Source organism: Brassica rapa, chromosome A03 (assembly GCF_000309985.2).
Source record: "Brassica rapa cultivar Chiifu-401-42 chromosome A03, CAAS_Brap_v3.01, whole genome shotgun sequence".
Lineage (NCBI taxonomy): Eukaryota > Viridiplantae > Streptophyta > Magnoliopsida > Brassicales > Brassicaceae > Brassica > Brassica rapa.
The window spans coordinates 15,579,150-15,602,426 of record NC_024797.2 but is presented as its reverse complement, the minus strand read 5'-3'; the positions used below and the strand labels follow the sequence as shown (position 1 = coordinate 15,602,426).

The 23,277-nt window shown below is 39.0% G+C and overlaps 6 protein-coding genes across 9 annotated transcripts; 4 read left to right on the top strand and 2 right to left on the bottom strand.

Annotated features, from left to right (window-relative positions):
- Positions 1-126: 126 nt before the first annotated feature.
- Positions 127-4,881, top strand: LOC103859007 (peroxidase 28). The gene is made up of 3 exons (XM_009136489.3): positions 127-1,856; positions 2,315-2,781; positions 3,543-4,881. Exons 1-3 carry the CDS (start codon positions 1,653-1,655, stop codon positions 3,841-3,843), a joined length of 972 nt encoding a protein of 323 aa, XP_009134737.1. The 5' UTR covers positions 127-1,652; the 3' UTR covers positions 3,844-4,881.
- Positions 4,882-5,128: 247 nt separating this feature from the next.
- On the top strand, positions 5,129-6,038 carry LOC103859006 (ribosomal protein S2, mitochondrial). The gene has a single exon (XM_009136488.3). It carries the CDS (start codon positions 5,198-5,200, stop codon positions 5,858-5,860), a length of 663 nt encoding a protein of 220 aa, XP_009134736.1. The 5' UTR covers positions 5,129-5,197; the 3' UTR covers positions 5,861-6,038.
- A 262-nt stretch (positions 6,039-6,300) lies between these two features.
- LOC103859005 (protein SCAI) lies at positions 6,301-10,318 on the bottom strand. The gene is made up of 10 exons (XM_009136486.3): positions 10,017-10,318; positions 9,347-9,734; positions 8,542-8,736; positions 8,231-8,449; positions 8,082-8,148; positions 7,787-8,005; positions 7,417-7,508; positions 7,136-7,318; positions 6,912-7,048; positions 6,301-6,708 (listed from the first exon to the last, which is right to left on the bottom strand). Exons 1-10 carry the CDS (start codon positions 10,133-10,135, stop codon positions 6,510-6,512), a joined length of 1,818 nt encoding a protein of 605 aa, XP_009134734.1. The 5' UTR covers positions 10,136-10,318; the 3' UTR covers positions 6,301-6,509.
- A 574-nt stretch (positions 10,319-10,892) lies between these two features.
- LOC103859004 lies at positions 10,893-14,841 on the top strand. 4 transcript variants are annotated; one of them, XM_009136484.3, is made up of 20 exons: positions 10,893-11,001; positions 11,492-11,573; positions 11,669-11,750; positions 11,826-11,903; positions 11,971-12,030; positions 12,123-12,227; positions 12,297-12,407; positions 12,484-12,525; positions 12,623-12,724; positions 12,847-12,983; positions 13,063-13,196; positions 13,272-13,378; positions 13,455-13,497; positions 13,566-13,657; positions 13,734-13,782; positions 13,860-13,930; positions 14,006-14,125; positions 14,213-14,298; positions 14,419-14,464; positions 14,583-14,841. In XM_009136484.3, the coding sequence occupies exons 1-20, from the start codon at positions 10,908-10,910 to the stop codon at positions 14,613-14,615; spliced, it is 1,674 nt and encodes a 557-aa protein (XP_009134732.2). In that variant the 5' UTR covers positions 10,893-10,907; the 3' UTR covers positions 14,616-14,841. The 4 variants fall into 4 exon arrangements, with proteins under 4 accessions (XP_009134732.2, XP_033142186.1, XP_009134733.1 ...); XM_033286295.1 differs by lacking the exon at positions 10,893-11,001 and adding an exon at positions 11,102-11,321; XM_009136485.3 differs by lacking the exon at positions 10,893-11,001 and adding an exon at positions 11,102-11,321 and having other exon boundaries at positions 11,823-11,903.
- A 3,256-nt stretch (positions 14,842-18,097) lies between these two features.
- Positions 18,098-18,729, bottom strand: LOC117132596. Its single transcript, XM_033287323.1, has 2 exons — positions 18,202-18,729; positions 18,098-18,112 (listed from the first exon to the last, which is right to left on the bottom strand). The coding sequence occupies exons 1-2, from the start codon at positions 18,727-18,729 to the stop codon at positions 18,098-18,100; spliced, it is 543 nt and encodes a 180-aa protein (XP_033143214.1).
- A 2,663-nt stretch (positions 18,730-21,392) lies between these two features.
- Positions 21,393-22,818, top strand: LOC103859002 (RING-H2 finger protein ATL51-like). The gene has a single exon (XM_009136482.3). It carries the CDS (start codon positions 21,651-21,653, stop codon positions 22,620-22,622), a length of 972 nt encoding a protein of 323 aa, XP_009134730.1. The 5' UTR covers positions 21,393-21,650; the 3' UTR covers positions 22,623-22,818.
- Positions 22,819-23,277: the final 459 nt, after the last annotated feature.

The window sequence follows — 23,277 nt, the reverse complement described above, 5'->3', positions numbered from 1 at the left end:
CGAAACAAAACACTCTTCACATATTGTTGCAGGTGTGTGGCCACGTAACACACTAACGGATCACTACTTATAAAATCCAACTTTACGTGAAGTAAGGAGAACGAGTATACATTCACTGTTTAACCAAAGATTTTGGCATATGAATAAGATGTTGAATCTAACTTTCCTATCAATAGAATCTACAGTCTTGTTTGAAGAAAGAAAAATTAAACTTCTGTCAGTTGTAGCTATCTTCTCTCTAATAAGTTGCCCAAAAAAAAGAAGCTATCTTGTCTCTACCTCCCAACCTCAAGCTCCCTGTTATCTCAGTGGAATCATACCGTCAAACTGGTTTTATGATTTTAATTATGACTAGTCCATTTTATTGAATAGCATTTTTCTACAATGGAGGATATAAATTTTAATATTTTTAGTTTTTATTGCTGAGCTAACAGTGGATCATAATACTAACCTAAGAAGTCTACATACCATTATTATTTTCTTGCATGGTCACACTATTGTAGTTTAATATAGATCAGACGTTTCATTTCCATATATACAAGCAATCGCCAAAAATGTAAGTACAGAATCAACTTGAGCAATTCATATATACACGTACCCAAATGAAATTATTATAGAAAAATACTCTTGAAATCGGAACCAATTTACATTATCAACTTTAATAGCTGTAATAAATGGGCATGATAAAATTACACCCTGGTTAATTTGTTTTTGTTTTCAACGACAACTTCTTTAAACAAAACTTCTACGAAATATGCGTGGGTCTTATAGCTAAATCATCTAATGAAGTATCATATAAAAACATCCTCAACAGTCAACTCCAATGTTGCTTTCTACAAAGTCACTTTTTTCCTTCTAATCTTTCATACTTTTTTCATATTGTAGAATAAGTACTATATATTTTTAGGAAATTAAGAACGAGTCTTTGCATTGTATTTACTTAACTCCATGTTGATTTACATTTAATCGGATGATGTCTCTTTTATTTTCTTCTTAGTACACTTGCTAATATCTCACGCGTTAAATCCTACTGTTTTGTGTCGTTGACAAATATTGAATCAAACATATTAGTAACACGGTATGTGTAATTAAAACTATAGTCTAATCTCAAATAACTCAAGAAAACTTCAAAAGATCTAATTCTTAGAAGAAGTATAGGTTTAGATATATAAAACTAAGCATCATATACAGTTTACTAATATACAAAAACTATCTTTTCTGATCTGTATAAACACAAGCTAGCTATTTCCAACACTTGCAATCACCCAATCACCATACGAAATACTAGTCATGTAACTGAATAAAAAGATATCTACCTATAAATTTTCAAGTAGCTAAAATAAAACTAGAATTGTAAAATAAATACTCTAACATCACCTAGCTAGCTACATTGATTATCGGGTTTCAGCATATATATCGTACGTATATAATTAACAATAACTCAATAAGGCACCGGAATGTTTCAAAGTAGTTGGTACTTACGCCTTTTGGATTTTATAATTTTATATATCGATTTATCTGTCTTTACTTAAATACATTTGACTGGCCTATTTTTTATTCACTGTTCGTTTGGCGTATATATATAGTAATGCTTGATCTTAGATGTCTCATAATAAGCCATCCCAAAATTACGTACTTACCACTAAAACAAGATGAAGATTGCCAAGTTTTCTGTTCTTCTCCTAATTTTATACATCTTTCCAGTCGCTTTTTCGCAACTGAGAGTCGGATTTTACAGCCAATCCTGCCCTAATGCAGAAATTATAGTACAGAACCTAGTCCGCGAGCGGTTTGGTCTTGACCCTTCAATCACAGCTGCCTTGACTAGGATGCATTTTCATGACTGTTTTGTTCAGGTATGAATCTCATCAAAGTTCTTTTACAATTTTGGTATCTTTTTGTTTATCAAAAAGATATAGCCACAGAGAAGTTGGTCTGACCAAAAAAAAAAAAAATCAAATAGAACTAGGTAAGAAATTATCCAAACGACTTATTTATTTTACAAGTTGAAGAAAATGGTGGTTTTACCTAGTCACATACTCAAATTTCGTTTGAAAGTATATACTAAATAACATAATCTAAGCTTGGTCCCAAGCAAATATATTGTCCTAAGAATCTCTTCATTAAATAGAAAATAAGCAAAAGCTTATGATATTAAAATATGTAATAGCTTGAGTGTAAAAATACAAAAGAAATGCTTGAAAATCATTTATTCTAATTTACATAACTTGAAAATGCATAAATTTACATATTCATCATATACGTAGAATATTATTTTCTTAAAAACAATTTGTCGTTGGTATCGATCTCTTAGGGCTGCGACGCTTCTCTCCTTATAGACCCAACGACGACTCAACCATCACCGGAAAAGAACGCCGGGCCAAACGGCAGCGTGAGAGGGTACGAACTGATCGACGAGATCAAGACGGCTCTGGAGGCTCAATGTCCCTCCAAGGTCTCTTGCTCAGATATAGTCACGCTCGCCACACGTGACTCGGTCTTCTTTGGTGGAGGACCAAGCTACGTGGTCCCAACCGGACGACGTGATGGCTTTGTTTCGAACTCTGAAGACGCCGAAGGGATCCTCCCGGGACCAGGCCTCCCAGTCCCAGATATGCTAACGTTCTTTGGGAATAAAGGGATGGATGTTTTTGATGCAGTGGCTCTTTTGGGTGCTCACACGGTTGGAATAGGATCTTGTGGTAATTTTGTGGATCGACTCACCAATTTTCAAGGAACCGGACAGCCTGATCCCACTATGGACCCCGGTTTGGCTGGCAGGTAATTTTCTTGTTGTTGTTTGCATATACACATGCAAACACTATTGAAAATCATTAAATTAACCAATGAAGATTTTGTAGTAGTGTTATCGCCTGATCTGGTCTCAATACTTAGATAATTATCTTGAAAAGAAAATCTGGTTCGAGATTATAAACTTGTTTGAAATGTTTAACCAAAAAAAAAAACTTGTTTGAAACTTTGAAACAGGTCTATAAAAGTATGTTTTCTTTTTAACATCAGCAATATATATATAGAGTTACTAACTCCTAATGATAATTTTATCCGGTTGGATGATATGGTTTAGTCACAAGAGCATGTCTATTGAAAGTTTCTAACATATGGTTTTTATACTTTAAAAAATAAAAATAATGAAAAATGGAGTGAAACATTAAGAAGAGGTGGAATTTTTGAAAACCATGAGAACCTTTAATCCACTTGTCTATTTGGATTGATTGTATTTGTTTTAAAATTTTGAAGTTTATGATTTAATCAACTTTAGGATTTTTTTTTTGAGAAACTCTTTGGGATTTTTTTGGATAGAGATGTTCTAAGTGACACCGACCCCCATATCCATTATTTTAGTTTATAATTTTTTAAGAAGAGGAAGATGATCAGGATATTCACAAGACTATCCATGTTCCTACTTTCAATAACTGAAATGATGAATAGACTGATTTACATGCTATAGTTTCTTATTTGATTTATTTTTGGTAAAAAAAAATCTCTCTAATATATATTTCACTTGATATTTCTCATAATAGGCTAAGGAACACATGTTCAGCTGGAGGCAGCCAATTTGCAGCTCTGGACCAGTCGACACCATTTGCCCCATTCTCATTTGACAACTTGTTTTACACTCAGATCAGAGAGAGGAAAGGAGTTTTACTACTTGATCATCTGCTCGCGACACACCCATCCACTTCCGGTGTTGTGTTTCAATATGCGGCCAACAACGAACTATTCAAACGCCAGTTCGCAATCGCAATGGTGAAAATGGGAAGCGTTGACGTCCTGACCGGGTTCGCTGGTGAGATCAGGAGGAACTGTAGAGCTTTCAACTAATGCCTCATTAACTCGTTTCCAAGTCTGATTCTTGAATTGTGAATGGTGATTACTTGTTTACATAATAATTATATGTACATGTCTATCTTCTAAATAAGATTTTGTGAAGGGATCTGATAACAATAACATGACTGATTTAAGTCAAGACATATTCTCCCCTAGCTAGAACAACTACAGCTTTGTTGTTTAATGCATTTCGTCTATAAAAGTTTTAGTCGTATGGGGGTTTATGAAGACGGCCAGGCAGCAGTGATAAGCAACTTGTTTTTTGACCTAACGTGGGAAAGAAGTTACTACTTTATTTTATTACAGCTACAATGTACAGTCTAGGCCTTGTCTTGTATTTATCTTTCCCACTCTAGTCCATCCATAAACGAACACAAAGTAACCTTTAACATTAACCTTGTCCTCACTACCAAAACAATTACGTGAAACAGAACTTTTGTCACCGAATTTATCAACTAGAGAAGAAGATGATGAACCTGGGAAAGAAGTTACTAATTTGTCACCGAATTTATCAACTAGAGAAGAAGATGATGAACCTGCAGAGTCTTTTTGGATCATGTGTTGAAAACAAAACTCGCTTAGAAAAGGAGAGCATACAATGTAATATTGGAAGTGAGAACCAGCTTACCAGCTCGGTGTCTCTGAGAAACGAACGCAGAAGTGAAGTAATTGCTACCATTAAGATCATCTACAAAGCTATTATATTTTTCCAAAATGATGTTATTTTTGTTTATAAAGTGATGTATCACTTTTATATGTTTTTCCAAAATGATGTTATTTTTCTTTATAAATTGATGTATCACTTTTATATGTTTTCAGTTTCTACCTAAATAATATTATATTAGAATTTTTTACATTTAAATATAGTGTATATAGTTTTTTATTTATGTGCTGTAATAAAAAATTAATTTTAAAATAATAATTTATTTTTAATAATGTCATAAATTTATTGGTATTTTTTTACAAGATAAATTAAAAGTTACATTTTAACATTTAAAAAATTATAAATTGTGCAATAAATTAATAAAGAAAAGATATTTTAAAAATATTTTTAAAAGTAAAAACAGAGGTAAACTTTGGATCATTTCTTTTTGTTTTTAGAGTATACTATTTTTGTTTTATAGTAAGAAATACATGCAACTCAGTGGTCTAAATTACAAGTAGCCAGTAATTTATTTGGTTGGTCAACGAACCATTTACAATAGCGAAATGGGCCAGATTATGTAAGTTCATACCCGACCCGGCCCGTATACGGACGCCAGATTCATCCATTTCTCATCACCACCACATCTGATTTCAATCTGCGAATTTCTCTTTAAACCCTACAAACCCTTTTCCCGATCAAACAATGACGCTCCACGCCGCAGTGATCCAGAAGCTTCTCAACACCGGCTCCCATCTCGGCCGCCGCGCCGCCGAGCACCATTTCAAACAGTACGCCTACGGGACCCGCAACGGGATGACCATCATCGACTCCGACAAAACCCTGATCTGCCTCCGCAGCGCCGCCAGCTTCGTCGCCAACCTCGCGCACATGAGAGGGAACATCTACTTCGTCAACACCAACCCTCTCTTCGACGAGATCGTCGAGCTCACTTCCCGCCGCATCCAGGGCGACGCGTACAACCACAACCGCTCGATGAATCTGTGGAAGATGGGAGGGTTTCTGACGAACAGTTACAGTCCCAAGAAGTTTCGGTCGAGGCACAAGAAGCTTTGCTTTGGGCCGACGACGATGCCTGATTGCGTCGTTGTGTTTGATACCGAGAGGAAGAGCTCGGTGATACTCGAGGCCGCGAAGCTTCAGATTCCTGTTGTGGCGATTGTTGATCCGAACGTGCCGTTGGAGTTCTTTGAGAAGATTACGTATCCTGTGCCGGCACGTGACTCGGTTAAGTTTGTTTATTTGTTTTGTAATGTGATCACTAAGTGCTTTGTGGCTGAGCAGATGAAGATGGGGATCAAGGATGGTAGTAGCAACGATGATGTGATGAAGGATTTAGCTGCATGATTTGGATATTCACAGCACACGTTCTTAAGTCTCGAATCATTGTTTCTTCAGCATTGTGGTTTTCTCTACTTTGAAATTCTGAGTGTTCTTTATTACATTTGGATGATTTTTGTTCATGTGATGGTTATTAAGCAACAGTTTTTACAAAGGTAGATTACATCAGAGCCAATTAATCATATAATCTGTATCAAACACTTTGTTAGTTTAACACAGCAACAACAATGGACTTAGAGCCATAAATCTCGAAAGAGGTTCGGCCTTTAGGCTCCAACCAGTTAACCCTTGCAAGGGAAACCAAACGGAGATAAACAATTTGTACAAGAATTTTCTCTGTCTCGAATCATTTGAAGTCTCAACTTTAAAATTTGGAGTGTTCCTAAGCTTGTTGTTCTCAGCTGTGTATATTTCTTGAAAAGCAACAGTTTTTTTCAAACGAAGAAAGATCAGAGCCAATCAATCATATGTTTTGTATCAATCACTGTTAGTTTCACACGGCAAACGTGTACTTGAGCCATAAATCTGAAAAGAGGTTCAGTCCTTGGGCTCCACAACCAGTTCAAATCATGAATAATAGTTAACCCCTGAAAGGGAAACCAAACCGAGATTACCGATTTGCACAAGAATTTTTCTACTCTTCGCAGAGGAAGCTTTAGAGCATTGTGATATCTTGAGGTAAAGTAAACTTGCTTGCTCCACCAAATACATTGGCCATCTGAAGCACAGCGGCTTGAATGGCAGGAGCGGCTGGTAATAAGAATTCCGGGAGAGACGGAAAGCACTCTGGTTGATTCTGTTTGTTATTGAAGACTGGAGTGTACAGTGCCAAGACAGCTCGGCAGAATATGAATCTGCAGTTAAGTAAGATTAAAAGGTTTAGAGAGTTGCACAATTTTCAATAGACTATACCAATAATGTATATGGTTTCTAGTTCCTACACAATCTAAGTCCGAAAATGAACCTACAATAGATTAAAGGTTTTGTAGTTTTTGTATTCATACTGGTATTTTAGGAGATCCTGAAGTGTCTTGGAGCTTGGAAGAGAAACATTTACCTTAGGAGAAGTCGTCTCAAGAAGGGATCTTTTAGTATCTGCGACCAAACGGGGTGAAGGGTATCTGATGCTGCCAAAGTCGAAGCCCATTCATTCATAGACGAGGAAAGAACCCTCTCAGCCTTGGTAAAAACATCCTGACACATGACAGTAGTCAGCATGCAGACAAAAAGAAGAAAAGAAAAGGAAGTATAAAGCGAGTATGAAGATTTATCTCTACCTACCGTTTCGATATCAGAGCCTGAAATCCCGATTAGCAAGCAAAATGCTTGGACTGGTGCGGTGAGAAAAATGGTGAAGAGGCTACCACTAGGTTGACGAGAGAAATCAGCAGATATAAGTGGGGGAGTATGTGATGGAGATAGAAGCAATGCGGCTGGTTCTCCTTTCTCTGCTCCACAAATATTCTTCAAAATTTCGAAGTAAATAAACATTAGTATCTTCTCTATACGAAAAGTGTTCAAAATATTGATCTTAATAAGAAAGAGGAGTCCAGTGTACTTACCTTAAAAGCTGTGCTGTTATCACTGTCAATAATTATGAAAAGAGGTTTCCTTGTGAATGGAACTAAATCAGAAGGATAGATGCAGCTTGGTCCTGGGGGGAAAGAAAGATACCATATAAATTTCAGAGACTTACCATGAAAAGAGTTCAGAGATCTAGAAATTTCTGCACTTTTCAGAATCTCTAGTTCGATTGTTTTCCCAATAATTTTGTCTTACAAGTGGTTTCAGCCCTCCACAAGATATTCGAATATTAACAGTTGATACCCTCTCACTATTTATAGAGGACACTTTATGTAATCAACCTCCTACGTGCATATCACCTAATGTGATAATATCATATGTAAGCTTCAGGAACTCTGGAGTGCATACCTGTGAGTCCGTGACTACCAAAAGACAAACCATGCTCCACTGCGTCTTCACTGATTTGCCTCAAAGACTGACCCGGTCTTTCACCAGATGGCTTTGTTTGAACTGATGGGTCTCCGTCTTGTTTGATTGTATGAGACTCGAAGTCTCTCAAAATATTCTCCTCAACGCTAGTTACACTTCTACCACCCAAAGGAGATAATGAAGTCTGTCCAATCTTTCCTGAATGAAGACGTAAATACGTTAGCAGCTAAAAAACGTAATATTCTTAACAAAAGAAACTTAAAACACACATTACCAGAAGCAGAGAGATATATTAGAACTACGCCATTAGAAGGAAGCTCCTCGCAAATGGTTGCCAAAAGCTACCAAGATAAAACAAGGTTTCAGTAAAATCAGCAAAACAGCAAATCTAACTAGTGGGGAACAAAAGTAAATTCAGCTTACAGCCAAGAAATTTGTTATGGATGGACGATAAAGGACAGCTTTGCGAGGGTTAGGCGGCAAAGTAGGATCAGTCACGTTCTGAGAGTTTACACGAGAAGCTCCGGTGGGAGCATTCGGACCCATTTTAGGACCAGCTGATTGATATAAGGAACCGCTCGGTTCCCACTCTAAGCACTGAAGCATCCTGAACGAATCAAGCGTGAGCTCTGAATACTTGACCTGGCGGAAACCATACAGCAAGATTACAAATTTTAGAGGGTAAGAAAATTAAGTATCCATTCATAACAAACATGAAAAAGTAAAAACACTACCTCATTGTAGTGATAACTGCTCAAGATTGCATCTGTCAGCCTTAAAGACCTACTTGCACGAGGTGTACTAGCATCCAGATTAGGATCCAGCACAAGGCTGTATCTTAGAGGCCTGATGTTCATGAAAGCAGTGTCAGATTTCAGAAACCTAACTATCTCCTGCGCCACCACCTTCCATTCTTTAAAATCATTTTCCTGAAAACATCAAAAGATGTTTGTAACTGTATAGTAGACCATGGAAAACAGAGATGCAAGAGAAAAGAAGACATCTAATTTTGACAATCAAGAAGCATCTTAGTACACTCTATATAACAAAAAGGACGATTATGTCAAACAGAGCTACCACATATTTCCTTAGATCTCTAATGATATCCTGTCACTCCATGTACATGCTACGATTACACCTCAATTCAGATCCATGCTGCACTACCCTATTTTCCAACCACTATAAATTGCAGTTTAGCATCTTAGGTCAATATATATCAAGTAGCATAGACGATTACATCAAACAGAGCTAACCACATAATTGCCTTAGAACACCATGATATCTTATCACTCCATGTACATGCTGTGATTACACCTCAATTCAGATCCAGCTGCACTACCCTATTTTCGAATTCGAACCACTATAAATTGCAGTTTTAGCAAAGAAGAAACTTCTGTTTGTGATTCTAACAGTGTGAATTGCCAATACAAAACACTAAGGATTACTTGACATAAGTCAACAAACTGCTACTACAGAATATGTCATCATTGTCCATTAAATCAATTACCTACCAACATTCTAAAGCTCAGGAACAGGTACCTGGAACGTCCTCTTGCATTCATCAATCAACCGTCTAAACTGCTCAACGAGCTGATGCACCATCTCCCTACGGCCTAACACCAAACACACCATAAGAAACCTCGCAAGAAACCTCAGCTGCTTGTTCGCGATATTCAGATCCTGAAACAACCCATCTTTGAAATACTCCCTAGTCAAAATCGCTTCATAGAAGACATAGGACTCGGCCAAGTAGCCAGCATCGCTCGTGCGCATGTAATGTCCATAGTAAAGCTGCGCAATTCGAGACGCGATCTCTCCGATCTCCCACCTCTTGAGCCCAGCCTCCACGAGCTTCTGGCGATTCTCTTGCTGAAACTTCCAGAGCTGAGTGTAGACTTTGAACACCTTGAAGAAATAGTTTTCGTACCTATAACACATAGACACGTGTCGATTCGATTCTCGAGTAACTCTCAATTCACAATTCCATATGTAACAAACTTCGATCAATCCGCAATTCAAATGTAAACAATCTATATGAAACGATCTAATGCGAAGGAAACACATAGACACGTGTCGATTCGATTCGATTCTCCAGCAACTCTCAAATACTCAATTTCATATGTAAACAAACTTAGATCAAATCCACAATTCAAATGTACACAATCTATATGAAACGATCTAATGCGAAGGAGAAGGTGTATGTATATACCTGCTGCGTTCGTAGAAAGGCAAGTCTCTGATCTTGGAGAATTTTTTGTCGGCTTTGTTGACGAGAGACCAGTAGACTTCACTCAGCGGGATGCTGTTGCCGGTGATTAGCTGCGACATTTTTCTGAGAAGCTTGAAGGTCACGACGAGGCGGTGACTCTTCGGAGAGTGAGAGGGGAGGAGGAGGAGGACTGTTCGCTGCTCCTATGCGATCGAGTTGTTGGTGGTCGTCGTCTTCTAGATCGGCGAATCGGCTTTTTGGATTAAAATCTTGTACCGAGCGGTTTAGAGTAGCTTAGTCTGACCAATGAAATGTGCAATCGATTTTGTATTTTTTTTTAAATAAGTTGGGCCACTGAACCTATGGTGGGCTGGCCGGTTCGGGCCAGGCAAGGTTGATCCGGTTGATATTTTCATTAGAAGGGTTCAGTCCAGTTTTTTTGGGTCGGAATAAAAGCTAATCTATTATGAATGGTTAATGAATATTCAAAAAAATTAGAAAAAAAATTTAAAATGGTATTTTCTCTACATCAAACTTTTATCTCTATATATAATCTAATTTTTTATAGAATAATGAAACAATTAATGACATAAAGAAAATGATGAGAAACACAACAAATGGTCAAGTGAGCTAATTTTGAAAATGTTTTTTTTTCTTAAATACTCTAATAAATAATTAACTCTATTAATTTATATGGAAATTTCAAAATTTAGATGTATAATAAATCTTAATTTTCTTTGTTGTATTATACTAACTATAATCCAATTTAGATACAATTTAAAAAAATACATTTATTATATATTTTAATTGACCAAAAAAACAAATTTAGTTTGAAAGTATCATTTTTCGTGGTAGTTTCCATGGTTTCAGAAATGGTTAGGTGGTATTATTATGAATCAAAGTCAAGTAATAGACTTTTCCACGGAATTGAAGCAAACAGACTTTCAAAACTCATGGTCTCCCACATCAATCAAAGATCTTCTTGGTGAGTTGGTATCGTTCTTTTACCAAAAAAAAAGTTGGTATCGTTCTATGATGAACATTATAAGTCAACTGAAAGACCTTCCGTTGGAATTGAATGAGAAATTTCTCAAGTCATGTGCTCCCACTTTATAAGACATAATATAATCTACATTTCAGGAAAAATCGAGCTGAAGCTACTTTTTATATAGTAGTAGTTGGTATTCTAGTAGTATAAAACTTTCTTTAGGTATCATTCATATTATTTTAGACCTGTCCAGATTGGAACCAAAAGAATCTCAGCTCGGATTGGTTCCTATCGGTGTTTTCTAGCTCAAAGACTTGGTAATCGGTTTTTAATATAATCGTGTTGTTGTTAATTACATCGAGGTTATATTAAACATTTTTCGTAGTTCATGGGGTTATCGTGTAAGCATTGATTAGTTTGAGGGGCTCTTTAGAAAATGTCTGTGGATATGAAAATTGGCTGTTGATGATAGTTGGGTTCTTCTCAGACAGAGAGAAAAACAGAACACCAAATCCGATGTCCTTGAATCCGAGCTTTAAACAAGATCGAAGCTCTGATCCAACCAAGAGGTATGTATTGTTCTGTCTTAAAAAAAAAAACCAGAATCGTTTTTGACTATTAACCATGTTTAGTTAGTGATTAATCTCGATCTGTGTATCTCTAGGCATGAGATTGAGAAAGAAACTAGTGCTTCGAGGAAGCTAGAAGAGAATAATTCAAAGTCAATTCAAGATCCTGAGGAAATGGTACTGATTGATTCTTACCTCAAGTTTTATAATCTTATTAAATTTACTAAAATTGAGCTTTTTAAAAAAAAGCAGGCACTTTACTCGAGAGTGAGATCACAAGAAGAAGAGATTCACAATCTCCAGGAACAAATTGCTGCTGCTTGTTTGAAGGTATTTAATAATAACAATAACATCATGAATCTTTGAATCAGAAAGTGAATTGCATCTTTGGTTACAGGATATGCAGCTGCTCAATGAGAAGTGTGGGTTAGAGAGAAAATGTGCTGATCTTCGAGTGGTTTGTCTTTTTGTTTTTTATTTTATTTTTTGATGGAAAGTATTCATCTTTGGGTTATGGGTTTGACTAAAAGATGTTTTTTATACCTTTAGGCTATTGATGAGAAGCAAAACGAGTCTGTTACATCCGCTTTGAATGAGTTAGCTCGTCGAAAAGGTGATCTTGAAGAAAACTTGAAGCTGGCACATGATTTAAAGGTAACTCTAACTTCATTATTGCCTTTTTTACCTTTTCCGTGATTACTTCTCTCACTTTTTAATCTTCAGGTTACAGAAGACGAGAGGTATATATTCATGACGTCATTACTTGGTTTATTAGCCGAGTATGGTGTTTGGCCTCGTGTTGCAAATGCTACCGCTATATCCACCGGCATAAAGGTAGCTTCTTTCACTACACTTATCTTGAGATTCATACACTAAAACAATCTTAATGTGTAGTTTTTATTCTATGTAGCACTTGCATGATCAGCTGCAATGGAAGATTAAAACTTGCAATGTAAGTGTATTGTTGTTGCATCTCTCCTTTGTACTAATTAGACATCTCTTGATGGGTTTATTGTGAACTTGTTATGACGAATTTTTTAAAATAGCAGGATAGGATTAGGGAAATGTCATCAGGAACAGAGTTTACTAGTAAAGACAACAACAACCATGATCCGAGGAGTTCGAAAGGTCAAGCTTCTTATGGATCCACGGTAGTCTCAGCAAGTAATCTGCTAAAATTATTACTTATCATCATTTGCTCTTAGGACTTTTTCATAAAAACATGTGATATCTTCTTACTTTGTGTGTGTTTTATATACTACCTTTGATGCAGGATCATGGTACTAATGATTACCGGGTCAATGAACAGCTAATGCCACCAATGGACAATGTTACTAGAAACCCTTATCAGAACCTTCCGCAAGACACTGAAAGCTTGAGGTTTCATAATCAGACACAGCAGCCGAAAAGGTTTGGTATCATCATCTCTCAGTTTCTTAAAAAAAAAAAACCTTTTTCATCAGCTTATGAAGGTTCTTTTTGTTTGCAGGGAGAGTTTTGGATATTCTCTGAGTAGCGTGGCGGGGAAGGAGATGATTAGAGAGAGAGAAGAGAAAGCTGAGAGCTCTTCCATGTTTGATCCTTTTAACAGGAATGAAGAATACGCTTCTCATGTTTATGAAGGTTGTTGAAACAAACATATGACTGAAGCTATATGTTAGAGATTATCTTAATCTGATCTTTTTCTTTTGGAGACAGAGGGACCTGGAATAGATGGGTTTCAGATTATTGGAGAAGCAATACCTGGAGAGAAAGTTCTTGGTTGCGGGTTTCCAGTGAGAGGAACCACTCTCTGTATGTTTCAGGTAAAAAGTCTTTTTGTTGATAAGAGTGTTTTAAAACAAGCTTCAGGAGTTAATGTTTGTTTCTTCTTGTAAAAAGTGGGTTAGGCATCTTGAAGATGGTACAAGACAATACATTGAGGGTAAAGATTTTGATTTTATTAGTCTTACTCAGCTATTCAGAGACTGAGTATGTGTTTATAATATTCAGGAGCCACACATCCAGAGTATATAGTTACCGCGGATGATGTGCACAAACTGATTGCTGTTGAGTGTATTCCAATGGATGATCAAGGCCGTCAGGTAAACAACAATAGTGGTACTAGTATGTGTTCTGGTTCAATTGTCTTTATTTTTTATTTATTTTTTTGGTATGCAGGGTGAATTAGTGAGGCTGTTTGCTAATGATCAAAACAAGATAAGATGTGGTAATGTATTATTCAACAGAAGCAGACACAGTTTTGTTGTAGTGATTGCTGAAAATGTGTTTTTGCTTTTATAACAGATGCAGAGATGCAAACAGAAATCGACACGTATATATCCAGAGGTCAGGCTAGCTTCAATGTGCAGCTCCTGGTAAGTTTGAAATCCACTGTCTTGGATTTTTAACTCAGCTGTGGATTTAATAACTGAGGTTTTGTTTTGTATAAGATGGATTCAACAGAGAGTTGGGAGCCTGCGAGTGTTATTTTGAAGAGATCTAGTTACCAGATCAAAACGAACAACGGAGAAGCTATTGTGATCTCAGAGAAATACTCAAAGGAGCTCCTGGTAAAAAAACATCTCTTCACACTGAAACTTTTAAAACTATTTGTTTAGTTAGTATAATGTGTTTTCATGAAAATGAATTTCTTTCAGATAAAGGTACCGTGTGGAGAATCAACACAGTTTGTTCTGATAAGTTATGATGGATCCTCACATCCTATAAGCACTCTCAACGTTCGGTACATAATAATAATAATAATAATATAACATCTCTCTTTCTTTTTACCTTTGCAGTTCTAATTTCACCGTAAATTTTATTTTACAAACTCTGAATGTTTGTGTGTGTTTTTTGTTATCAGCATGCGTGATACGCTCGTCTTGACGATGAGAATGCTTCAAAGCAAGGTATGTTTTGAGAATTACTCAGACCAGCTTATCATATTGTCTAATGGTGTATGTTATTCCATATAATTAACTACAAGTCTACAATGCGTATAATGAAACTTGTATTCGCGTGAGGCAGGCACTGGACGAACGCAGAAAAGGACGAGTTTAGAGTTAGTGTGGCTACTGACACTACAGAACAGATCCATCCTCGATTCCTTCAATTTTGTGATTTGTATTTTTAATTATTGAGTAATAATTGCTAGTATAAACTAGTATTGTTCTGTGTTATTTTTGTCGCATAGCTATTTGTTTTTCTGAAGGTAAAATTCCATATTTGTACTATTTGTAATAGACGATGACATTCATATCATATAAATACTTACAGTTATCTTAAACCTACAAGGTCATGTATCACTAGATCAACCTTACTATGGTCTCGGTAAAGTAATTCATAGAACTATGGTCTCGGTTAAGTAATTCATAGAATGACAGGATAGCAACTTTACAATCTACTACTAAGATGAGATTAGTTAACTCCTGCGTCAACAATACACATACGACGTTGATACTTTTGTATACACACGATGTAGACTGTACTGTATTTTTTTCTGACCACAAAACTAATAGATACGTGGATAACTTTGTTCGTCCATGTGGCCCATGTTCAAGTATTCCACCTTCGTCAACACTTCACCAACCATTTGTTAATATGCCATGAATGAGACTTTAACCCTATCTCCCTTTTTTTTTTTTGGTAAAATGTTAATATTATACCATTTTCAGTTTTTCACAATGTTGAAACAACTTATTACACAGAAAGAAAACAACAACAACACAACTCAAAAAGAAAACACAAGAGCCAACAATAGAAGAACACCTCAAGGTGGCCGGTAGGAGGTGAAATAGAGAAGCAGGAGCGAAGGGCCGTCTGAAGGAGTAGCTGGAAATGATAACAGCCGGTCACGGAGAAGCCTGTCCACAGCCAGATGGGTTTGTCTTGAGCTAGATGACACAGAAGTGAAGATTCGAGCATTCCTCTCTTTCCAAATAAGGTAGATGATCGACTGGAAAATGAGCTTAAGAAGAGTTACTTCCTTACGGCTAATGCGATTGGAAGAGGAGACTATCCAAGCAGCTGCAGCGTGGAGATCCAATGGTGGATTCGGCAAGATCTGCGAGGCAAACCCCAACCAGAGAGAAGAGGAGTAGCTGCACTCAAAAAACAAATGGTGGTGTGTTTCCAACGCAGAGGAGCACATCACACACTCACCTGCCACATTCATACCCCATCTGCGAAGTCTATCCTTAGTGGGAAGCCGACGCAGTAGAGCCATCCAAGCCATGAAAGTATTTCTAGGAATATTTTCCTTGAACCATATTACCTTGTGCCAGAACACAGTAGGAGAAGGCATTCGCAGGAATTGCCAAGTGACCTTGGAGGAGAAAGATGGACCAAATGAGTCTGCAGACTTGCGCCACAGAAACCTATCGGGACCTTTTACGATTGTCGGAGGGTCAATTGCTGTAATGGCTATTTGAATAGCTTGCATCGCCTCAGACCTAGCAGCAGGTAAAATCCATGAGCCATTATTTGCTGCATCCCTTACAAACGCACTCTGCCTGATCCGCAAGTTCCTTGGACCAGTTTCACCTGCGACGCAGAACAATGGACCCAACTGCGTCCAGTAGTCGAACCAGAAGCTTGCCACTTCCCCATTTCCAACGATACATCTCATTAAATCAGATAACATTGGCCTGAGCTGCAACATACTTTTAATAGTGGCAGAAACGCGAGCAGATTCTGTCATCTGCCAGAAGCCATTACGGTGGAAGATGTGGTTTTTCAACCATCTCGTCCAAAGAGATCCCGGTTCAGAAAAATATGCCCATACCCGCTTGAGACGAAATACAGTCTCGAACTCTTCCAAATGCCTAAGACCTAGGCCTCCCTCAGATTTTGGAGTACAAATATCCGACCACGCAACTCGAGATCCTCGTGCAGAAGTCGTGTCATTCTTCCATAGGAAAGCTGCGCATAATGAATCAACCTTTGCATAGAACGCTTTTGGCAAGACAAAAACAGCGCTCCAGAAGTTTACCATTCCATATATTACTGAAGCCACAAGCCTGATCTTGCCAGCAAAGGAGAGATACTTCACTGTCCATGAGTGCATCTTACTAGTGATTTTGTCTAGGAGCGGCTGCAAGGTACCGAGATTAAGCCTGCCAGGCTTCAGAGGGAGTCCAAGGTAACGTGTTGGGAAGATGCCTTGCTTGAACCCAGCAACATTACTTAAGGCAGCTGCATCAGTGTCATTGTACCCACCAAAGAAGATTTCTGATTTTGCAGGGTTCATCTCCAAACCTGAGATTGTTTTAAACTCCGCCATAACCGAGGATATTGCAGCCAGGGAATCAGCAGACCCATCAGAAAAGACCAGCAGATCGTCAGCGAACAACAGATGGGTAACTAAGGGGTCCTCACACTTCGGGTGCATCTTAATCCGGCCCTCTACAGCAGATTTTTCAAGGATTTTGGACAAAGCTTCCATTACCATAATAAACAGGTAAGGAGAGATGCAGTCCCCTTGTCTAAGACCTTTTTCTCCTTTAAAGAAACCAGCCAGCTCTCCATTGATTGACATTGAGAACCTCGGGGAAGTGATACATTCTTTGACCCAATCCCTAAACACAGGCGGGAAGTCTTGTGCCTCCAATAATTTTAATAAGAAATCCCAACAGATAGTGTCGAATGCTTTCCGAAGATCAACTTTAAGCATCGAGCTCTTTGCACAAGAAGCTTTTTCATAGTTCCTGATCAGCTCAGATGATAACAGGACATTTTCTCCTAAACTTCGGCCTTTGAGGAACGCAGACTGATTAGGACTAATGCAGTCTTGAAGGAGTGGCTTCAAACGATTAGCAATAATCTTTGCTATGATCTTGTAAGCAATGTTGCAGCAACTAATGGGTCTGAATTCACCTAGCTTGCAAGCCTGAGCTGTCTTGGGAATTAGGACAATGGCAGTGTTGTTTAGGTCCTTAAGAAGCCTCCCATTCCTGAAAAATTCCTGAACCGCAGCCACAAAATCACTTCCCATTACCGACCAAGATGACCTGAGGAACTCAGCAGAGTAGCCATCCGGTCCCGGACTCTTACTAAGAGGCATAGCAAAGACTGTCTTGGTGATCTCCTCGCTGGTAACATCCTTTGTTAGCTCGAGCTTTTGAGCATCAGAGCATCTAAAGGGCATCAAGTCTCGGAGATGATCCAGTGTTGCAGGTGACTGCTGTAACTCTGTGGTTCCAAGTATATCTTTAAAGTACTCAGCAGCGTGATCCTTAATACCATCAGCCGTATTAATCATACGATCGTCAGCATCCCGGAGATAGTGAATGTGGTTTTTGCTGGCTCTCTCAATTACTGATTTATGGTAGAAGGAGGTGTCTCTATCTCCAAGGTGATGCCACTGAACCCTGGACTTCTGGCGGTAGAATTTTTCCTCTGCTTTGACTAGCACTTGCAGCTTGCCTCTTTCCTCGTGTTCCAATCTCGCAGTTTCCATATCAGGCGATGATAGTAGCTGCCGCTGAGCTAGTGCAACCTGAGAAGCCTGCTCTTTCACTCGCATTGAAATGCCACTGTAGTGTCTAGTGTTTAATCTCCTAAGAGCCGGTTTCAGGAGCTTTAAAGATCTAGCAAGCTTGAACTGCAGGGACCCTTGGATAGTATCAAAGCTCCACGCATCCTTTACCGTATCAAGGAAGTCCGGATGGTCTATGGTATGGTGGAAGAACTTGAATGGTTTAGGAGCACGTCTGGTCTGAGACGGCATTTTCACCAAACACGGGGCGTGATCTGATTGTTCCGGCTCAAGGAATTCGCAGAAAGAGTCTGGAAAGGAGTGAGCCCAGTGATGGTTAAACAAAGCGTGATCAATCTTCTTAGAAACTGGGTTTGCCTCTTGATTATTCCACCAAGAGTAAGTAAGGCCGTTCGATTGTGCCTCAAACAACTCAGCTTCCTGCAAAGCCAAGTTAAAATCATCCATTCCAGCTGTATCAACTTCGCCATTTAGGTGTTGAGAGTTTTGGTCTGATCTCAGTATCTGATTGAAATCACCTAATACAGCCCACGGAAATCTCGATGCTGGTGTAGTTGTATTGATAGATGCCAACTCATCCCACAGTTGCTGCCTTTCTTCCACTTGATTAAATCCATAAACGAAGCTGACCGTGAGGGAGAGGTTTTGCGCCAAAATAAACACTCCGCAGGTAACCATTTGAGGTGTTGCCTGATATATCGTCACCAAGACACTAGGGTGCCAAACAACAATGATCCTAGCCGTAGATTGACCATCTGAGTTAGCAAAAAACTTCCATCCTGGAGGAAGAGCTCCTAAAATCCGAGAAGAGTTACTGTGTTGTATACGCGTTTCTAAGTACGCACCAAAAAGTGGTTTATTTTTTCCAATCCAGTCCTTGACTGATGTGTGGCGTGTATCTCTATTCAGACCTCTTACATTCCACGCAAAAAACATGATTCAAAAAGTGATTAGGATTTTGTAGCCTTGCGGCTACTCTTCCGGTTAGGAACCAAGAAGAAAGGGTCATTTGGGTCATCTGCCTCATCCAAAGAAGCGGCAGAACCATCATTTTTATGAAACACATGGACAGTTGAGAACCCCAAGTTCCTGTCTAAAGACACCTCCGGTTTAGGTTTTGGTTCTTGGGAGTCAGGAAGAACTGTTGCTAGCTGAGGCACTAGTTCCCCATTTCCTTCAATAACTTCCACTGGCACCTGTAACAACTCCTCCGTGTCATTCATCACATGACTGGGTTCAGGCGATTGACAAATTTGATCCAAGCCGGCACTAGTATCCTGCATACAAGCGATTCCGACTGTTGCATCAGCAGAGCTTGCTCTTTCCCTACTCTGCACTCGTCTTCTTTCCCTGACAGATCTACCAGGTCTTGATCTTCTACGGCCCTGAGATTCGCGGCTTTGAGAATGACCTGATGGAGACGCAGACCTGCGAGGAGCAGCTGCAGCAGTAGGTCTCCACTGTTTTTGTCCTGAGCTAGGGCAGATCTGATGGTTATGACCGAACTTCCTACATGTAGTACACTTTTCCGGTAGCCAGGGGTATGAAACAGAGATCTGCACTTCTCTACCATTTGAGAAACCTGAGACAATCTTATCTGGAAGGCTCTCCAATAGGTTTACTTGTACCCATATTTTTGCCACCTCAAAATTTTCTTTTCTCTCCGTTTCAGGAGCTAACGAGACAGGCTTCCCCACTGCAGTTGCAATCCTACTAAGACTCTGTCGATTGAACAGCAGGTATGGTACCCCTCTTAACTCAACCGGAATTACAGCTGAGGTAAGTTGAGGCTGCTCCGGTGTAAACTCCGGAGACCAAGCTGCGACGAACATAGGGCAGCCCTTAATCATCCAAGCTTGACGGCTTAGTAGGTGTTCCCTAGTTCTCTCATTTGCAACTTTCAGGAGGAATGTACCTTCACCAATCTTGTGAACAAAGATTCTAGGACCAGTACGAGCCCAGATAGCATTTACGACGCCAATCAATCTCCCCATCGACGGAATATCTCCGGGAAATCGCGCAAAAATGAATTCTTTGAACTCCTCTTTAGCGGCAACAATGTTCTCGTCTGGAATCAGGACAAAGGGAGCTCCTGAAACATGAGTTGTCGGGGTTCCCAACTCCTGCAAAGTCGAAGATTCCTGGATCCTTGCCGACATCAGAGGTGGAGCTGCAACCTTTGCGGCTTTAATCGGGTCTTCAAGGGGGTTCTCAGACAGAGGACTAGCACTGGAGGATGGACCTGCAACAGTGGATCTAGGGGAGGTGTCCGTCAAGTTTGGAGAATCCAATTCCGGCTGAACCGTAGGATTGGTCTCAACAACAGGTGAAATTTGTACTTCCTGAACATCAACAACAGCAGCGATGGGAGCAGCGGTACGAGGCAGAGAGCTTTGCTTGGATGATGGCACAGACGAGCCTGCAGACCGAGAGCCAAACCGACCTAGCTTTGACGACGCAGCAAAGCCCGCCGCGCCAGGTTTCCTACGCTTCCCCATCGGAGGGGAGAGGCCGAGAGTTTAAATAAGAAGAGGGGAGGCGGAGAATTCTCAACGGTGGCGTGGTGCCGGAGCCGTCGGCGCGAACAGGGGATGGGAAACCCTAATCGCCTTTCAATCGCCAGAGAGGAGAGAGAAAGTCGAAGTTTTTTTTTTTTTTTTTTTTTTTTTTTTTTTTTTTTGGTAAACTCTAACGTTTTCTTTGGTAAACTCTAACGTTTTCTTTACTCAAAATAAATAAAAACAAACATTTACTGCTTTTAACATATAGAGAGGTATTATAATCATAAGAGTATTTTTAATGTAAAACTCCATTTTTCTTCTAAAATGGAATAAAAGTAAAAATGAAATAAAATTGCTCCAACCCTATTTCATTTTCTATTCCAAACAAACAAAAAATAGATTATTCCATTTATGGAGTAAATTTCATTATGGAGTGAGATATTGAGTTGAGTTGGAGCATTCCTTACTCTATATTCACTTTTATTCCATTTTAGAGAAAAAAATGGAGTATACATGGAAATACCCTAAGATAACAAGTACGGTCATTTATTGCATTTTTTTTTTGAAGAGATTAAAACAGTTAACCATGGGAGCTTAGGGAGGGGAACTTAAAAAAATAAGAATAAAATAGTAGGTGGATCCCACCATTTTTGAAAATTGGGTAGCTTTTGCTGCCTAAATAAACAGCGATTTTGGAGAGTTTTTTCAACTGTTTGTGGATTCCACTGACAAATGGCAGTCCGCGATTGGTGAATTTTTAATTTTTTTTAATTAGAAAAAAAAATAAAAAATTAAACACCCCAAATGGAGTGCTGGTTTAATGCTGCTCTTAACTCCATTTATTCCACTAACCCATTTCACAAGGTATGCATTATTAAATTGTTTACTAAAAGATAAAAATAGAAGCATAAAAGAACAAATAAATAAAGCAAATTGTGCACCTTTAGTTTATTCTTCTTGATTTTATAAGAAGAATATTCACTTAATTAACTAAATTAGTAACTTAGTATTACCATCATATAAAGCTATCATAAACATTCACCGCTCTTCTTCTTCTTCTTCCTCCTCCATCTCTCTCTCTCTCCTGCAACACCATCAATGGGCTCTACAGGAAACCCTAACCCATGGGATCAATACGATTCATACAAAGACTGCTCACAAGGAGTATGCAGCGTCTACTGCCCTCAATGGTGTTACATCATCTTCCCTCCTCCTCCTTCCTTCTTCCTCGACGAAGACTCCTCCTCCTCCTCCTCCTCCGACTTCTCCCCTCTCCTCATCGCCCTCATCGGAATCCTCGCTAGCGCCTTCATCCTCGTCAGCTACTACACACTCACCTCCAAGTACTGCCGCCGCTCCTCCACAGCCTCAGGAGCCACCATCTCTTCCTCCGCCGTCGTCACCGACACGTGGCAGAGAAGCAACGGAGCTTCAAATGGACTCGATGAGACTCTGATTGAATCGATTACGGTTTATAAATACAGGAAGGGAGATGGATTCGTGGAGTCTTCGGATTGCTCTGTGTGCTTGAGCGAGTTTCAGGAGGAGGAGAGGTTGAGAATGCTTCCTAAGTGCAGCCACGCGTTTCACGTCGCGTGTATTGATACTTGGTTGAAGTCTCACTCTAACTGTCCTCTATGCCGCGCGGAGATCAGCGTAACCGTCGCTAACGCCGTTGATGAATCCGTTTCGGTATCTAATCATCAACCGATCGTAACGGAGTCTGATTCGGTTTCGGTTGATTCCGTCGTTGTTAACATAGATCTGGAAACTAGATCGGTTGTTGCTGACGTGGACGGTGGAACGACGCCGAAGACACCGGAGCTGCAAGGATCTAGATACGGAGATCGGAACTCGGGCGACGTGGTATTGATCGCGGATATACTCCGGGAGATCGAAGAGGATGAAGGATCGGCGGGTGTAGGGACCTCTCGGCGTGTAGAAGATGGGGAGGGAGAGAAGACGCCGCCGCCGTCGTCAGATTCGGCGGCGAATCAAACAGCTGGAGTAGTTTCGAATTTTCTGGCGCGGAGTTACGGCAAAGCAAAGAATTACCGTTTACCCAGTTGAAAAAATGATTTAAGAGTTAGGAAATTTGAAATTAGTTATAAAAAGTCAAAATGCGAATTGGCTTTTACTGTGTTTGGTTAGTTAGACAATTTATACGGTTGGTAATCTTATACCGGTAAAACCATTTTACCCTTTTATGTAAAACTCTGGATGGGCTTTTATTATAGTTTGTAGCCCACTTTGGTGACTTGAGGCATACGTGTTGCAAAACGTTTAACGGGCTTAAGAAGAACATAACTCGGTAAGCAAATTGGATCAGGCATCGGCCTTCCGGTTTGGTTCTTTTGTTTTTTGGTTTTTTTTTTTGAGCTTTCGTCCCGTTCAGTTATCTATAAAACTCGATTGGAATCCATTTCGGTTTTTGAGTCGGTTTAAGAAATAACTATAAGAACCGATTAATATCTACTAAAATTTTAGTTTCAGTTCAGTTAAGGTTTGATTCCAGGTTTGTCAGTTAATTTTGGATAATTCGGGATTAAAAAAATATTTTAGAGTTTTCAGGTAATTTATATAAATTTTAATATTTTGGATAAAAACTTTTCGGTAATTTGGTTCCTTAGGATAATTTAAATAATTTTAAATACTTTAGATAAAAACTATTCAGATATTTCAATTTTTGGGTAGTTCGGTATATAAGTAATACATTTACAATATT

Coding starts and splice junctions, on each gene's coding strand:
- LOC103859007 (XM_009136489.3), top strand. CDS start 1,653: ATGAAGATTGCCAAGTTTTCTGTTCTTCTCCTAATTTTATACATCTTT. Junction 1,857..2,314: donor TTCATGACTGTTTTGTTCAG/GTATGAATCTCA, acceptor TCGATCTCTTAG/GGCTGCGACGCTTCTCTCCT. Junction 2,782..3,542: donor GACCCCGGTTTGGCTGGCAG/GTAATTTTCTTG, acceptor TTCTCATAATAG/GCTAAGGAACACATGTTCAG.
- LOC103859006 (XM_009136488.3), top strand. CDS start 5,198: ATGACGCTCCACGCCGCAGTGATCCAGAAGCTTCTCAACACCGGCTCC.
- LOC103859005 (XM_009136486.3), bottom strand. CDS start 10,135: ATGTCGCAGCTAATCACCGGCAACAGCATCCCGCTGAGTGAAGTCTAC. Junction 9,735..10,016: donor CCTTTCTACGAACGCAGCAG/GTATATACATAC, acceptor TATGTGTTATAG/GTACGAAAACTATTTCTTCA. Junction 8,006..8,081: donor AATATATCTCTCTGCTTCTG/GTAATGTGTGTT, acceptor GTCTTCATTCAG/GAAAGATTGGACAGACTTCA.
- LOC103859004 (XM_009136484.3), top strand. CDS start 10,908: ATGAATCAAAGTCAAGTAATAGACTTTTCCACGGAATTGAAGCAAACA. Junction 11,751..11,825: donor TTCAAGATCCTGAGGAAATG/GTACTGATTGAT, acceptor AAAAAAAAGCAG/GCACTTTACTCGAGAGTGAG. Junction 14,465..14,582: donor TGAGAATGCTTCAAAGCAAG/GTATGTTTTGAG, acceptor CGCGTGAGGCAG/GCACTGGACGAACGCAGAAA.
- LOC117132596 (XM_033287323.1), bottom strand. CDS start 18,729: ATGGTTACCTGCGGAGTGTTTATTTTGGCGCAAAACCTCTCCCTCACG.
- LOC103859002 (XM_009136482.3), top strand. CDS start 21,651: ATGGGCTCTACAGGAAACCCTAACCCATGGGATCAATACGATTCATAC.